Source organism: Protomyctophum parallelum (genome assembly GCF_964188405.1).
Source record: "Protomyctophum parallelum genome assembly, chromosome: 11".
NCBI classification, from domain to species: domain Eukaryota; kingdom Metazoa; phylum Chordata; class Actinopteri; order Myctophiformes; family Myctophidae; genus Protomyctophum; species Protomyctophum parallelum.
The window spans coordinates 9,165,833-9,181,917 of NC_139707.1; the positions used below are offsets into that span (position 1 = coordinate 9,165,833).

The window sequence follows — 16,085 nt, forward strand, 5'->3', positions numbered from 1 at the left end:
CAATTTAAATTCCCACCGAAAGGAGGTGCAATTCACTGCCGTCACTGTTGCTTCTACTCCTTTGCACCGACCGTACCGTATGCTGTGGGTACGTTTAGCCTACCGTATGCTGTGGGTACGTTTAGCCTACCGTATGCTGTGGGTACGTTTAGCCTACCGTATGCTGTGGGTACGTTTAGTTTTCACCTACCGTATGCTGTGGGTACGTTTAGTTTCTGCTGATGACTATGATGTATACTAACGTGTCAATACGCTTTGCTGATGAATTGAATACTTAGGACCACAATGGAAACAAATTGTTACTGTGCCCCTGTCCTCTTTACATTTATGACTAGTAGTATTCAATCAATCAATCAATCAATCAATCGAATATAGTGGAAAATAGACGATCTACAAGCTCACGTCGCTTTTTATCGCTATTTTGGAAAATGTTTTTATTCAAAAGACACGCGCGCACACACACACACACACACACACACACACCTGATTGCGACCGTGTTGCGAGCAGCTCCAATTCCCTCATCCTTTGTTTTATTGTGACGCCTCTTCAGATTGGATGCTCATCCACATGCAGCATGGACACACACACACACACACACACACACACTCTTTTCAGATTGGATACCCGTCCACATGCAGCATTGGGACAGTCAGTCGCTGTGACAGTTTATTAGAAGTGACAGTCGCTCGCAGGTGTGTCTGCCGTCTGCAGATGTCATTATCTCAGGTGTGTCTGCCGTCTGCAGATGTCATTATCTCCGATCCGGGCCCGTAGGTAGAAGTGTTGACTCAGATTAAACATGTTCCTCGACTACCTTTTTTTCACTGAGGAAAACAAAATAAAAACTAAGCTATGACGACTAAATAAAAGTAAGATATACTGACAATTTCGTCAACAGATAAAAACTAGACTAAAATGTTAGGGAGGGACTAGTGGACCAGAGATCCAGTATAAGTCATTTTACACTTGGTTGCATGCTGAAAATAGCCGATCTACAATGTGGCACAAATCTTTGAATATATTATTCTTTCAGAGCAAATGTTTTTAACTCGAACCTTTGCTTCTATGGGGTGTCCCTTGATGTATATATTCTCAGTTTGGGGTCAGCGGTCAAATACAGATAATTCTGGGGGTCCTTGACATGAAAAAGCTTGAGCACCACCGACATAGAAACTTACATAGACATTTTCAGAAAACCTTTAGGATTTATAGAAGCCATTTTTTTTAAAGAATATGCCTCAGTACTAAACCAGCTCAGTGGCCTTGTGGTTAGTGTCCGCCCTGAGGCTGGGAGGTTTGGGTTCAATCCCAGCTCCGGCCATTTTCTCTGCGGCGGGAACTGTTGTCCGTGTCACCTGTCTGTATGGAGACACCACCGTGTCACCTGACATGTATATGGAGACACCACCGTGTCACCTGTCATGTCAACGGCCAATCATGTTGCTCTGATGCCCGCTGTCACTCAGCTGCAGTGGGCGTTGCCTCACCAGACCGGCACAACGTGAGAAAGAAAGCTGTAGGGCGTCTTCGAGCAAAGACACATCCACACGCACGCACACACACACGCACGCACGCACACACGCACGCACGCACCAGCTCAAGCATGTGTTTAAGACTGACTGTTTGGATTACGAGCAGCCACCTCTGATCTGTATTGAAGGCATTTGTGACCAGCCATTTCCTTGTAAACCTGTTCTGCTTTTTAAATGGGGCCTCAAGGCAGGCAGGCAGGCAGGAGGCATGAGGCAGGAGGCAGGAGGCATGAGGCATGAGGCATGAGGCATGAGGCAGGAGGCAGGCAGGCAGGCAGGGAGGCAGGCAGGCAGGCAGGCAGGCAGGCAGGCAGGTAGGCAGGCAGGCAGGCAGGCAGGCAGGCAGGTAGGCAGGCAGGCAGGCAGGCAGGCAGGCAGGGAGGCAGACAGACAGACAGACAGACAGACAGACAGACAGACAGATTGAACTGAATCATTCATTCATATATTGACTGGACAGAGTGTGTGAGAGGGGTTCCAAGCGGCTAAATAAGGAGGGATGAGCTGTTACATGCCTGCCTCTCTCACTTCATTTCAGACCTGACTCAATGCATAGAGCGTTTGTTGGAGTGGAAAAAAAAGGGAGAGAGTAAATGCAGTTGAGAAATGGCAACGGACAGAAGGGAAAATCAATTTGAGAATTCCCTACCGTATATGTAAATGTGTGCTTGTGCGCGAGCGTGTATGTGCGCGCAGTCCAGTCTTCAGCAGTCCATAACCTTCAATCATCAATCTGGTGAGATCGTACAGTAGTGTACACTACAGTGTACCGTCCTCTGTAGAATTCAAATATGGCTGATGTTGACTCTTTTTCTCTACCGTGGGATAAAGGAAACCACCTTAACCCATTTTAGGCGGAAACCCCTTTTGGTGTTTTAAATTATGTTAAAATGTAGCTATTGAAAAATAGCAGATCTACAAGCTCATAGCGCGCCACCGAGTGGCACGCTACGAGCTTGTATGTCTGCTATTTTTGAAAAATCGTCAAAATGTGGAGCAAAACTATACATATTTTCAGATGGGGGTCGGCGGCCTATTACATATAATTTTTGGGGTCCTTGAGCACCACTGATATAGAAACATAGGTATTTCAGAAAACTGTCAGGATTTAGAAGACAGGCCTAAATGGGTTAAAGTCTAAATCAATAGTATAGCTTTGCACGGGCTGTATTTTAAGCCTCATGCAGCAGCAGCAGCAGCAGCAGGTGTCGTAGCCTTACCCCCCCAAGGTCAATGTGTTATTAGAGCGGACCATAAAATTAATGTGAGTCCATTAATCTGTAGGGAACATGTTGGACGTTTTCCTGTGAATCTCTTTCCTCTACTTAGTTCCGCTTGTCTCGCCTAGACGTATATATAGGAATACATCCCATGCATTCTGATATTCTGGCTGGCAGTGTTGATTTTGTTTGACTAAAACTAAGACCTTTTACAGTATAACGGAGATTGGTTGAAAATTGGTGATATATCACCTATTTTCAACCAATCTCCATTATACTGCAATTGGTCATTATAAAGTTGGTTGAGCTTGTACAGTATAGATCTGCAATATTCACAATATTTGAAATATAGGGCTTAAATGGTTAATTCATAATGCACTGTTTATTTTCCTATCGAAAAGTACAGGAGTTAATAGTTATTAATAGTATTTCACAACACATCAGTCATAACATGATGTTTTGTAATCTGCCGGCGTGCTACAAAGCATAAATCAAGCCATGTTTATTAAATTCATAACATTTGTTTAAAGGAACAGGCTGTCTGCTATCTCCCGTTTGTAGAATACTGCACCCACTGCAGTCCGTGGGAGGCGTTTTAAGTGGATAGGAGAAGCTGTGTTTTCTTTTTCTGAACCCAGATTCGTAGAAAGCAGAACACAGGTTGCATTAAATCAAAGTGCTATACTTCACTAGTATATACATAATACTGAATAGCACTTGAATGCGTAGCTAATCATTTGGATCAAAGCATGTTTTTAGTGCATTGCTTTTAAAGCACGCATTCGCTCAAAAATAAAAGCTTAATCAAAAAATAAACGTGTGTACATGCATGGTCAAGCCTGACAAGTGTTTTTTTTTTCAAACCTTTTCATGCATCATTAGGCCACGGACCATTTTGAGTCCATTAGGACCCTTATACACTTACACACCCTGTGTGTGTGCGTGGCCATGCGTGTGTGTGTGTGTGTGTGTGTGTGTGTGTGTGTGTGTGTGTGTGTGTGCACATGTGTGCGCGTGAGTGTGAGTGCGTGCGTGCATGCACACAACATTTAACTTGCAGTGCAGCATGAATATATCTGTCAAACAGCACGTGGCCAAGGAATTTGGCAGCGTGCCGCGACAGATATTCATGCTGCACTGCAAGTTAAAGCTGCTATAAGCAATAATAATAAAACAACATTTTAATGACCTTATTATTATTTATTTCTTTGGTATTCAGACAGCCAGCAATGGGTAGAACGCTCCCCAAAACATGTAGTCTCTGACACATCTAGGGGCCGCAATCTGCATTCAAAGATGTTCCTAGAAGCTTTGTCATTGGTCGAAAAAAAACCCCGGTCGCAATGACTAACCAATCAGGAAGCAGACAGGCAAATCGACCAATGTGAAAATCTTTGAATGCAGATTGCGGCTCCTATAGATGTGTCACAGAGACTACATTATTTTTGTTGCTGGCTGTCTGAATGCCAAGAAATAAATACAAATAAAAAGGTCATTAAAATGTTGACATATTATTGCTTAGAGTGCACGATTTAGAGCTGGGTTGTTGGTTTACCTATATCCATATTTTACTGAAGCATTACACGTCTCTCTGCATCTCTATGCATGCGATTACCTTGCTTATTTTAAGTCGCTCTGCATTACAGTGTCTGCTAAATGCCTAAATTGTAATTGAGCTGGCTGAGCCTGTAAGTGCATTACTGGAATGATTTTCCGTGCATAACTGATTTGTGTGTATATAGAGAGTTCATGTCCTCCAGATGCCTTTCTCTGCATTTTCATATTATGTTTGCAGTATTGCTATCAAATCTAATTTCACTACTTGATTTTATTCTGAAGCAATACTGCCATGCAGGGTCACTTTCTGAAAGACCCACTGCTGCAAGACACTTCATTGTTGAATAACCACCTGAACCCCAGCCTCCATATTAACCCATTCTGGGCGGGAACCCCTTTTGGTGTTTTAAGCATTATGTTATGCTTTAGCTGTTGAAAATTAGCAGATCTACAAGCTCATCTATGAACTTGTCGATCTGCTCATTTCTGTGCTGTGAAGCTAGCAGAAGTGTGCGTGCGAGAGTGCGTGCGTGTGTGCGTGCGAGAGTGCATGCATGCGTGCGTGCGCGTGTAGGTTTATAATGGTCCATTTACATTAAGTGATTCTCATTGAGTGAAATTGCTGCATAATTGTGTTCCTAATGTCTGAATAAGCGCATTAGTAAATTTATAGTCCAGTGAAGAGCAAGAATCTTGTTTCTACAATACCTCATTATATATACAGTAGAGTACAGTGGTATAACATCATGTCTATATGGCCATAAAACAAGGCATTGTGTTTGTCTACTGTACGTCTTTAACCCATTCTGAACGGGAACCCATTTTGGTGTTAGCATCATGTTATGCTTTAGCTGTTGAAAAATAGCAGATCTACAAGCTCATATCGCGCCACCGAGTGGCGCGATACGAGCTTGTAGGTCTGCTATTTTTGAAAAATCGAAGAACGACTGACTTTTAGAATCTGATCTCAGGTCAGAATGGGTTTAATCAGACCAGTGTGTGTCCAGTGGAAACCTCGTATGAATCTGATCTCAGGTCAGAATGGGTTAAGAATGAGTGTGCCTTGTTGTTTGTGCCTCCGGTTTGTTGCCATGGTCACTTCCTGTTCTACTTCCTTGACTCTGTGATGTCATCAGACTGGGACGGCCCGGCGTGGACTGCCACTGTCAGCATGAGAGCGGAGCGTCGGTCCTTCAGCTACAGTTTCTCATCAATGAGGTAAGAAGAAATATTTATTTATAGGGAGTTAAATTCCTTTTATTTATCTGTATTACAATGAAAACAAATTAATACTTATGGTGAAAATGGGTCTAACAAAGTTCACTTGAGTACTGTACTTTTAGTACCCATTTAGACCTGAAAAAAATGTTTCTATATGGTAAGTGGTTCTCAAAGCTTTCCATGTCAAGGACCCCCAAAAACCTTTTTTCAGTTCGCTCTGATGGGATATATATTCAAAGATTTGTGCCACGTTTTCACGATTTTTGAAAAATAGATCTACAAGCTCGGTGCAGCACTGTGAGCTTGTAGATCTGCTATTTTTCAATAGCTAAATATATCAATATAGCTAAACATGTAACGTTATGTGTGACAAACTCTGCGCCTCTCTGTGCTCACCAGTGTTGGGCAAGTTACTTTTAAAAAGTAAAGAATTATAGTTATCGTTACTTATCTAAAAAAGTAATTTGTTACTTTACTTTACATTCAATTATGAAAGTAACTACTTTACTTTACTTTAAAAAATAATAATATAAAAAACGATTTAAAAGAAGGTTTTTTTGTTCTGTCGCACAGTAAGAGAAAAGACAACTTGCCTTCATTTTTTTTTAAATAATAATAATCAAATAAAAAATGAGTCCATATATCTGCAGTGATATAGAGATATTCTAATTCATCAAATTTATTTTTGAGCTCATCTTCCATTTTAGAATATTCATTGTTCAGGTATTTGGAAAATGTATTTCTGCACATTGGCCCTGCTTCCACTGGTATTTTGCTGACCAAGGAACAGACTCCACCGGCGTTGAGAGGGGAAGCATTTCCTCAACAACATAGGCTACCTAGCAATCATTTTGTCAAGTTGACTCTTGGTGACATGCTACTGTGGCGATTTAAAATCGATATTTCCAACCCACAAACCATCCGATCTCGCTGTCATGATCCGCATTTGCCATTTTAGCGTGTGGTACTGTATTATAGTTTTCGTTCAACCGGCGATTTCTGTCTAGTGTGTATGCGTTACAAGGGTTTGTGTGTCTGTGACTGAATGTGTTACTGTTTACCACAGCCAGTAAGCCCGCCTACTCTGTAGACTGTCTCTGATTGCCTTACCCTGAAATCTGGCCCTATACGTTAGCCAATCAATGACCTCTTCTGCGACGTGCTTTTATCATGTTAGGGTGTGAAGCCAATCAAGCCATGTTGCTCAGAAGCTAGTATGACTGCACAAACGAAACTGTCAACACAGAGAGCGCTCTCTCTGCACTGCAGTCAGCAGACTCACGGTCAGACTCACGGTCAGACTCACGGTCAGACTCACGGTCAGACTCACGGTCAGAGCTGCATGGCGAGACTTTTCACTGATCACATAAAGTTGACATAATAACGCCATAACGCGGTTAACACACGCACAGTAATTATAACGCCGTCATGGAATGGGAAATGTAAAGCGTTAGCAAATAGTAGTTTCGTTATGTAACGTAACGCAATGTAAGGGCTTTAGTTACAACACTGGTGCTCACATCACTGTCCTGAACTGTTTGAGCTTGTAGATCTAATCTTGCACATTTGAATCCTGAACAGTGACAGTTTTTTGGATGAATAAAGATGGTTTCCACCCGACAGAGACCTTAATAGCACGCTGACGGCTGCTTTGCATAACAGCCCTGCATGCAGACTCTTGACATTATGTGAGGTGTATTCATGTTGTCGATCCCATTAGCCATTTCAACCCCCACTTAGCAAAATGCAAGGTGTGTATTGTGTGAAGAGTGGACGATTGCCCCTGCTTTATATAGCTCCCCACGCACGCACGCACGCATGCACACACACACACACACACACACACACACACACACACACACACACACACACACACACACTTACTTCCAGGAATTTCGAGGATGCTTCAGAGTCCCCGGCTGCTCTGTTCTCTACCATTTAGCCGTACTGTTGTTGTACCTGGCTTACCATGTCTTAATGCGCACATTAAGACACAACTGTGCCATAATGGGGTTCAGGACCTGTCTGTCTGGCTCTTACACTGCAGTGTGTGCGTGGGTGTGTGCATGCGTGTGTGCGTGCGTGTGTGCGCGTGCGTGCACCTGCAGTTTGGGCAACAGTTTGGGCAACTCGAAAGCAAACTCCACATGCCCCAACATATTATTTACCTGCCATAGTGTCAACCCTTTACCCCTGTCCTGTGTCGGATTGGTGGTTAGACTGGCTGCACTGGCATATTCGCCGATACCGATATGACCCGATATGACCAATGATCCGATACTTTTCCGATACGATACAGTATCGGGACATCTCTAGTTTCTGTATATATATACAGTAGGTAAACACCACCACACTACTGTACATTGGCATATAGCTTTAATTGTGAATTAGACTAAAGATTATAATATTGTTATCAGGGAGAGAGAAAAATAACCAGCCCGTCCTCTCCTGTTTAATTATGCTGTACGTGCCCGTCGGCCACCGGCCTACTTGAGAGCGATGCAACTTGGGAACCTAATAATACCCGTTGTCAACTTGTCATAGCATCCCTTTTAACTTTTATCTTTTGTGCCCATATACTCTGTCTGAAGAGTGCTGCAAACTGACTGTGAAAAGTGGACTGGTTAAGTAATCAATTGGCAGGTGTGGGGTTGCCATGGCAATCAATTGGCTGAGGCAGAGGCTGGAAATTGCACATATGAGGGGACTTAGGCTAATTAGGCCCACTGGCAGAGCCTGACCAGGTGGGTGTTTCTGGACAACGGTGTATATGCCACCGACTCTAGGCCGGGCACTGCACTCCCTGCGGGGGTGTGGAACGGTGTGTGTGTGTGAATATGAAGTCGGTGGGGCAAACGGTTCTCGAGTTATGTGCATTACAACCGTACACACACACACACACACACACACACACAGACAGACGTGGCACATTTAGTCATTTTTATTTCATTTTGGTTCCTTCTTCCCATAAGAAAAAGTCCTTCTGCACAGCTACAATGGACAGGTGCGTTGGATAACTGGAACTGAGAAGTAGAGAGAAAAAAAAAATCCTGCACACTGTCTTCACTTAGATTTATTTTTGTTAGATTTATTGACGTTCATTCAGACCTTCATCAGGGCATCAAATGAAAAGGATGCCTGATGAAGGTCGATCCGAACGACCCAAACGTTAATAAATCTAACTCAAGTGAGAGACAGTGTGCAGGATTCTTTTCTCTCTACCTCTCGGTTCCTTCTTCCCAACACCGGAAATATAAACCTTATATGTCCAAAACGGTTACTTTCATGGAAAATGAGAAACAGATTACCTGTGTCTATAAGTTAGAAAATGAACGATCTACGAGCTCAAAACCTGTTACGATGCGCCACGTTTTGAGCTCGTATTTAGGTTGACTATTTTCACTACCTGAAAAAACACGAAATTGCTTGAGCACCACTGATATAGAAACATAGGTTTTTCAGAAAACTGTCATGATTTAGAAGACATTTGTAGAATCAGTTCTCTGGTCAAAATGGTTTAAATACGACAGAGGAGCTACAGACGACATGATTCAAACATTAATGTCATTACAGTCCATTTACTCAAGTGAAGTTTAAAAAGAAAACCTTAAAAAAGTATGTAATTTATTCTAATTGTTATTGCCATTTACGAGCTGCGTTCGCTTCCCGCGTTTGCGCGTCTTACTTGTAGTATTGTTTTGTAGTCATCAAGATCATGTCGTTACGTCATGTTGTAGTATGCTTTGTAGTCATCAGGATCATATCGTTACGTCATGTTGTAGTATTGTTTTGTAGTCATCAGGATCATATCGTTACGTCATGTTGTAGTATTGTTTTGTAGTCATCAGGATCATATCGTTACGTCATGTTGTAGTATTGTTTTTTAGTCATCAGGATGATATCGTTACGTCCTGTTGTAGTATTGTTTTGTAGTCATCAGGATGATATCGTTACGTCATGTTGTAGTATTGTTTTATAGTCATCAGGATCATATCGTTACGTCATGTTGTAGTATTGTTTTGTAGTCATCAGGATCATATCGTTACGTCCTGTTGTAGTATTGTTTTGTAGTCATCAGGATCATATCGTTACGTCATGTTGTAGTATTGTTTTGTAGTCATCAGGATCATATCGTTACGTCATGTTGTAGTATTGTTTTGTAGTCATCAGAATGATATCGTTACGTCCTGTTGTAGTGTTGTTTTGTAGTCATCAGGATGATATCGTTACGTCATGTTGTAGTATTGTTTTGTAGTCATCAGGATCATATCGTTACGTCATGTTGTAGTATTGTTTTGTAGTCATCAGGATCATATCGTTACGTCATGTTGTAGTATTGTTTTGTAGTCATCAGGATCATATCGTTACGTCATGTTGTAGTATTGTTTTGTAGTCATCAGGATGATATCGTTACGTCCTGTTGTAGTATTGTTTTGTAGTCATCAGGATGATATCGTTACGTCATGTTGTAGTATTGTTTTGTAGTCATCAGGATCATATCGTTACGTCATGTTGTAGTATTGTTTTGTAGTCATCAGGATCATATCGTTACGTCATGTTGTAGTATTGTTTTGTAGTCATCAGGATCATATCGTTACGTCCTGTTGTAGTATTGTTTTGTAGTCATCAGGATGATATCGTTACGTCCTGTTGTAGTATTGTTTTGTAGTCATCAGGATGATATCGTTACGTCCTGTTGTAGTATTGTTTTGTAGTCATCAGGATGATATCGTTACGTCCTGTTGTGGTATTGTTTTGTAGTCATCAGGATGATATCGTTACGTCATGTTGTAGTATTGTTTTGTAGTCATCAGGATCATATCGTTACGTCATGTTGTAGTATTGTTTTGTAGTCATCAGGATGATATCGTTACGTCCTGTTGTAGTATTGTTTTGTAGTCATCAGGATGATATCGTTACGTCCTGTTGTAGTATTGTTTTGTAGTCATCAGGATGGTATTGTTACGTCCTGTTGTAGTATTGTTTTGTAGTCATCAGGATGATATCGTTACGTCCTGTTCTAGTATTGTTTTGTAGTCATCAGGATGATATTGTTACGTCATGTTGTAGTATTGTTTTGTAGTCATCAGGATCATATCGTTACGTCATGTTGTAGTATTGTTTTGTAGTCATCAGGATCATATCGTTACGTCATGTCGTAGTATTGTTTTGTAGTCATCAGGATGATATCGTTACGTCATGTTGTAGTATTGTTTTGTAGTCATCAGGCAGGAACAATCAAACCGAACTTCCTTTTCCCTCAATCCGGAAGAATAACAATAAAAGCTCTTTTTATTGAGAAAAATCGTTTTGAGGGATAAGGAAGTTCCGGATGATTGTTGACTACAAAACAATACTACAACATGACGTAGTGATATGATCTGCTCCCGACCGGTTCATAAACCCGAAATGGAATGCTGCCCAGGCTAATTATTATACAGTGGGGGACGGGGTTCACAAATGTTTCAGCCTGTAAATAATACATAATAATAATCATATTATTGATGAGCGCTTGGAATTGATGCTAATATAGTGTCGGAACATCTCGTGAAATGGCATCATCAATCTGTATGACTAATTTAGCTTTAGGTAATTTAGTAGATTGATGTCAATATATGTTTACGTAACTTTATGGATACTTTTACTCGAGTTTGAGTATTATTACAATGTAATTGATAATAACCAGGTGCAGTGCTATACAAGGGAGAAGTCACCGAGGGAACGGATCAACCATCAATTAAGACTATTTACAAGGCAACCATAAATCATTTCATAATTGCAGCGGCAGGAATACAGATGGATCACCTGCTCGTTACATCTATTATTCAAGTGAGCCAGCCCAGGGAAAGTGCTTTCACGTCACTGTGTTGAACGAGGAGATAACAGCAGGGCTATTCTATTCTACACACACACACACACACACACACCCACACACACACACACACACACACACACGCACAGTCGCACACTGACAGACACAAACAATGACGGAGGGAGATTTGATTGATTGATCATTTTATTAGACAATAAAATGCAAACGGTACCGTCAAGCACAAATGGTCCAAAAGGATATAGCACCGAAGACAGACCTTAATTGCGGTCTTGTTTCCATTCCATACATTCATTCATTCAAAACACAACAATGACATCAGCAATGATATATCTCAAACATAATTACATTTGGGTAATCACATTCTCTCCCTTTGACCTGATGACAGTGACAGATGCACTTTTTTTTTTTAAAGGAAACCAGTGATCTGCTTGTTTTGAGGGAAGGGGGAGAGGGTATTCCACGGATGAGTGGCTCTGCTGTGGAAGGTGGATTTACCCATATTTGTTCTAAACATGGGTGGCACCAGATCATTATTCACACTCCCTCTATAGTGTTACGTCTGTCTGTGTGAATTGCTCACCTTTTTGAGGTAATCAGTCAAGTAATTGACGGCACTAAGAGCATGGAGAGCAGAGCTGTATTTACAATCTTGAGTGATCGGCCCCATTTTCAGTTGCTTGGCTCTGTCTTCTACCCTGAGCCAATTAACCTATGCTATCAAATTGCGTTGCATGAAGGTGGGTCCTCATCGGCCCTAGAGGCCTAGAAGGAGTCGGATTAGTTTGTTTCGGGAGGTCTGGAGCAGAGAGCAGAACTGCATGGCTGAGCATGTTTATGCCAGGACGTCAACCTGTGGCCTGGGGGGGATTAGTGATGTCTGTGAGGATGCATGTCATCTTCTCCCACCGTCAACTGGCTAATCTGGGGCTAATCCTCCTCCGTGGGCTCCAGTCAGTGTTCACACCACTCCTCTCCACAATAGATGACAGCAGCATCTGTTCGTCTGTCTATTGTTTCAAAGTGTTTTTGTTTGTCCACTAAGAGGGGGATTCACACTATGGTCCCACTCGGGACCACTTGGCAGATGTTGTGGTGTAGTGTGAACGCTGCGTGTGTACCGTTCCCCGGAGCGGATCACCCAACCATTCCCGGGACCACATGGAGGTACCGAGACTATAGAGCGTCGCATGCAGTCCCGCCCCCCTCGAGAGACCCGGAAAATAATTCCCCCGTTCATTTTCCTTCAAAAAGTATTTATATGAAGACATTTACGCCGCGGACAAAGCCAACTCTGTTTTGGGCCGAATAAATAGTTAGAAAGAATAATTATTTGTATGGTCCAAAATATTGTGTTTGTTGTCATGATTTGTCACGACTCGAGTTGGCTTTGTACGACGCTTATATAAGGTCTTTAAATAAATACTTTTTGAAAGGTCTCTGGGGAAAATGCATTGGGGAAAATGCATTGGGAATTATTTCCTGGGCCTGGCGTCGTCATGAAAGGGGTCGGGGGACTGCACACTCTATACCTCTAGGGACCAAACCCCATAGTTTGTTGCAGAACGCCAGCCTTGACGGCCGTATGGCCCTTACTTTGAAGCCGATTTCAGCTGATTTGGTGAACTTCCGGTAACGCGGAATCATTTCCGGGGCGCTCGTTTAGAGACTTTTCTTTTCATCACTAGCGGCTGAAACGGTCCCGCGAGGTTGCGATGATGTTTTTAGCTAAAAACACAACACTGTTGCACAACGTAGTAGTAATCCTAGTCTGGCATGGCCAGACTGTTGCCACCCACAATAGAGCACCGAAGTCTGACGTCACTTTCAGTAGAGGGCGTCTGTCCCCAGGTTCATGTATTTTTTTAGTTGCATTGTAATCCCCATAGGGGGGATTTTAGATTGCTTCATATAAGAACTGTGTTTGAAAAATAAACATGTCATCCCGGCCGCTTCACTCATATGGATATGAAGAATCAACTGACTGAGAGAAAACGCTAATGTTACTGCTGCTGAATTAGTTAGATTTTCGCTAGAAGCAGACTGTATCATTATATGAGTGACTGACTGTTGCAAACGATACAGAGACACCTCCCTGACAATAACGCCGAGACAGCTTGTTTATTTTTGGACCACAACGCTTATAGTAGACGATATTAAGATCACCCCATGTTATTCTCCATAGAGAAATTACTTCCGTGAACCAGGGGAATCGAAGGGATGAGCGAGTTACGTCAGGACTTCGGTGCTCTATGTTCAAATGCTTCAGTCATACAGTCTGGACGCTGGAGCAAAGGAAGCCCTGATCATGAGTAAAATATAAATGCTTCTGTCATACAGTCTGGAGCAACGGAAGCTCTAATAATGAGTAAAATATAAATGCTTCCGTCATACAGTCTGGAGCAACGGAAGCTCTGATCATGAGTAAAATATAAATGCTTCCGTCATACAGTCTGGAGCAACGGAAGCTCTAATAATGAGTAAAATATAAATGCTTCTGTCATAAAGTCTGGAGCAAAATAAAACATAGGGCAGAAAAATCCACATTACGCATGCTCTGGTATCGCTATACCTGTACTCGAGTAAGACATATTGAGTCTCACCGCTGCTCGATCATGACATGACGAGGGGGCTGAAAGCCTCTTTCATTTCCCGATGCAGCAGATATAAGCAATGACAGGCAGGAACAGGAACCACTCACGTTCAGTGAGTTATGATGTCCAGATCACAGCCTTCCAGATACCATGGCGGTCTGTCGGGTGGAAACCTTATATGTCCAAAACTAGGACTTTTCAGGAAATGGGGGGCGCCGATCTACTAGCCTGGGTTCCATTCACTGCGTTCCACGGATCTGAAGATGTCACTGCGCTGCTCAGTCTGGACAGAGGCTCCTCAGTCTGGACAGAGGCTCCTCAGTCTGGACAGAGGCTACTCAGTCTGGACAGAGGCTGCTCAGTCTGGACAGAGGCTGCTCAGTCTGGACAGAGGCTGCTCAGTCTGGACAGAGGCTGCTCAGTGTGGACAGAGGCTGCTCAGTCTGGACAGAGGCTGCTCAGTCTGGACAGAGGCTCCTCAGTCTGGACAGAGGCTGCTCAGTCTGGACAGAGACTACTCAGTCTGGACAGAGGCTCCTCAGTCTGGACAGAGGCTGCTCAGTCTGGACAGAGGCTGCTCAGTCTGGACAGAGACTACTCAGTCTGGACAGAGGCTGCTCAGTCTGGACAGAGGCTGCTCAGTCTGGACAGAGGCTCCTCAGTCTGGACAGAGGCTCCTCAGTCTGGACAGAGGCTCCTCAGTCTGGACAGAGGCTGCTCAGTCTGGACAGAGACTACTCAGTCTGGACAGAGGCTCCTCAGTCTGGACAGAGGCTGCTCAGTGTGGACAGAGGCTACTCAGTCTGGACAGAGACTACTCAGTCTGGACAGAGGCTCCTCAGTGTGGACAGAGGCTCCTCAGTCTGGACAGAGGCTACTCAGTCTGGACAGAGGCTCCTCAGTCTGGACAGAGGCTGCTCAGTCTGGACAGAGGCTGCTCAGTCTGGAAAGAGACTACTCAGTCTGGACAGAGGCTGCTCAGTCTGGACAGAGGCTACTCAGTGTGGACAGAGGCTACTCAGTCTGGACAGAGGCTGCTCAGTCTGGACAGACTACTCAGTCTGGACAGAGGCTACTCAGTCTGGACAGAGGCTCCTCAGTCTGGACAGAGGCTGCTCAGTCTGGACAGAGACTGCTCAGTCTGGACAGAGACTACTCAGTCTGGACAGAGACTACTCAGCCTGGACAGAGACTACTCAGTCTGGACAGAGGCTCCTCAGTCTGGACAGAGGCTCCTCAGTCTGGACAGAGGCTGCTCAGTCTGGAAAGAGACTACTCAGCCTGGACAGAGACTACTCAGTCTGGACAGAGACTACTCAGTCTGGACAGAGACTACTCAGCCTGGACAGAGACTACTCAGTCTGGACAGAGGCTGCTCAGTCTGGACAGAGGCTGCTCAGTCTGGACAGAGGCTGCTTGAGTCGCATTTCATAAAGTCAACTGTTACGTAGCGCCGTTGTTGCTGATGCGTCATCATCCAGCGCCACTCTGTCCATGCTTTCTCACTGTTCAAAAATATGTGCGCCGTTCGAGACTTGAGGGTAAAAACCTACGGTCAAAAGTAAACGATTCAGTAGTCCACTGTCAGATTCAGTAGTCCACTGTCAGATTCAGTAGTCCACTGTCAGATTCAGTAGTACACTGTCAGATTCAGTAGTCCACTGTCAGATTCAGTAATACAAAAAAATGACGGCTGTGTGGGGTGAGTTTAGTGAATGATAAGGGGACGTTGCAGGGCAACATTATCATTATCATCATTTTTCGACGGCGGTCGAGATCATGGATCATTATTGAATTTCAAATGCATTTACGTATAGTTAACTTTATGAACTGTTAACATAACTATTTGGACACAAAAAGACTAACATTTTAAAACTATAGTCAGTACTAGTCATTTAATACTAGTCATGAAGTAATTAAAGCGGGTTTGGAATTGTAACAGCGAAAATCAATACTATATCAGTATTCTGATATTAACATTAAGTGAACGTGGAGATAAGAGTTTTCTGGCCCTCAGCCTAGATATCTGCCAGGCCAGCCGGGGCCATATGTGAGTGTAACTGAATTAGTGGTACATATATACGTTCTGTGCTAGAGTGACAGTCTCCATGTCGACATGTCCATTTTGTT

At 43.2% G+C, this 16,085-nt stretch overlaps 1 protein-coding gene across 1 annotated transcript in view; it reads left to right on the forward strand.

Annotated features, from left to right (window-relative positions):
• Positions 1-16,085, forward strand: part of stxbp5l (syntaxin binding protein 5L) — a gene marked incomplete at its 5' end in the record, with an annotated part of 281,832 nt that overhangs the window by 163,210 nt on the left and 102,537 nt on the right. Inside the window, one exon of the mRNA XM_083777165.1 lies at positions 5,447-5,528. Within this exon, the coding sequence (XP_083633291.1) occupies positions 5,447-5,528 (82 nt within the window). The remainder of the gene's footprint in view (positions 1-5,446; positions 5,529-16,085) is intronic.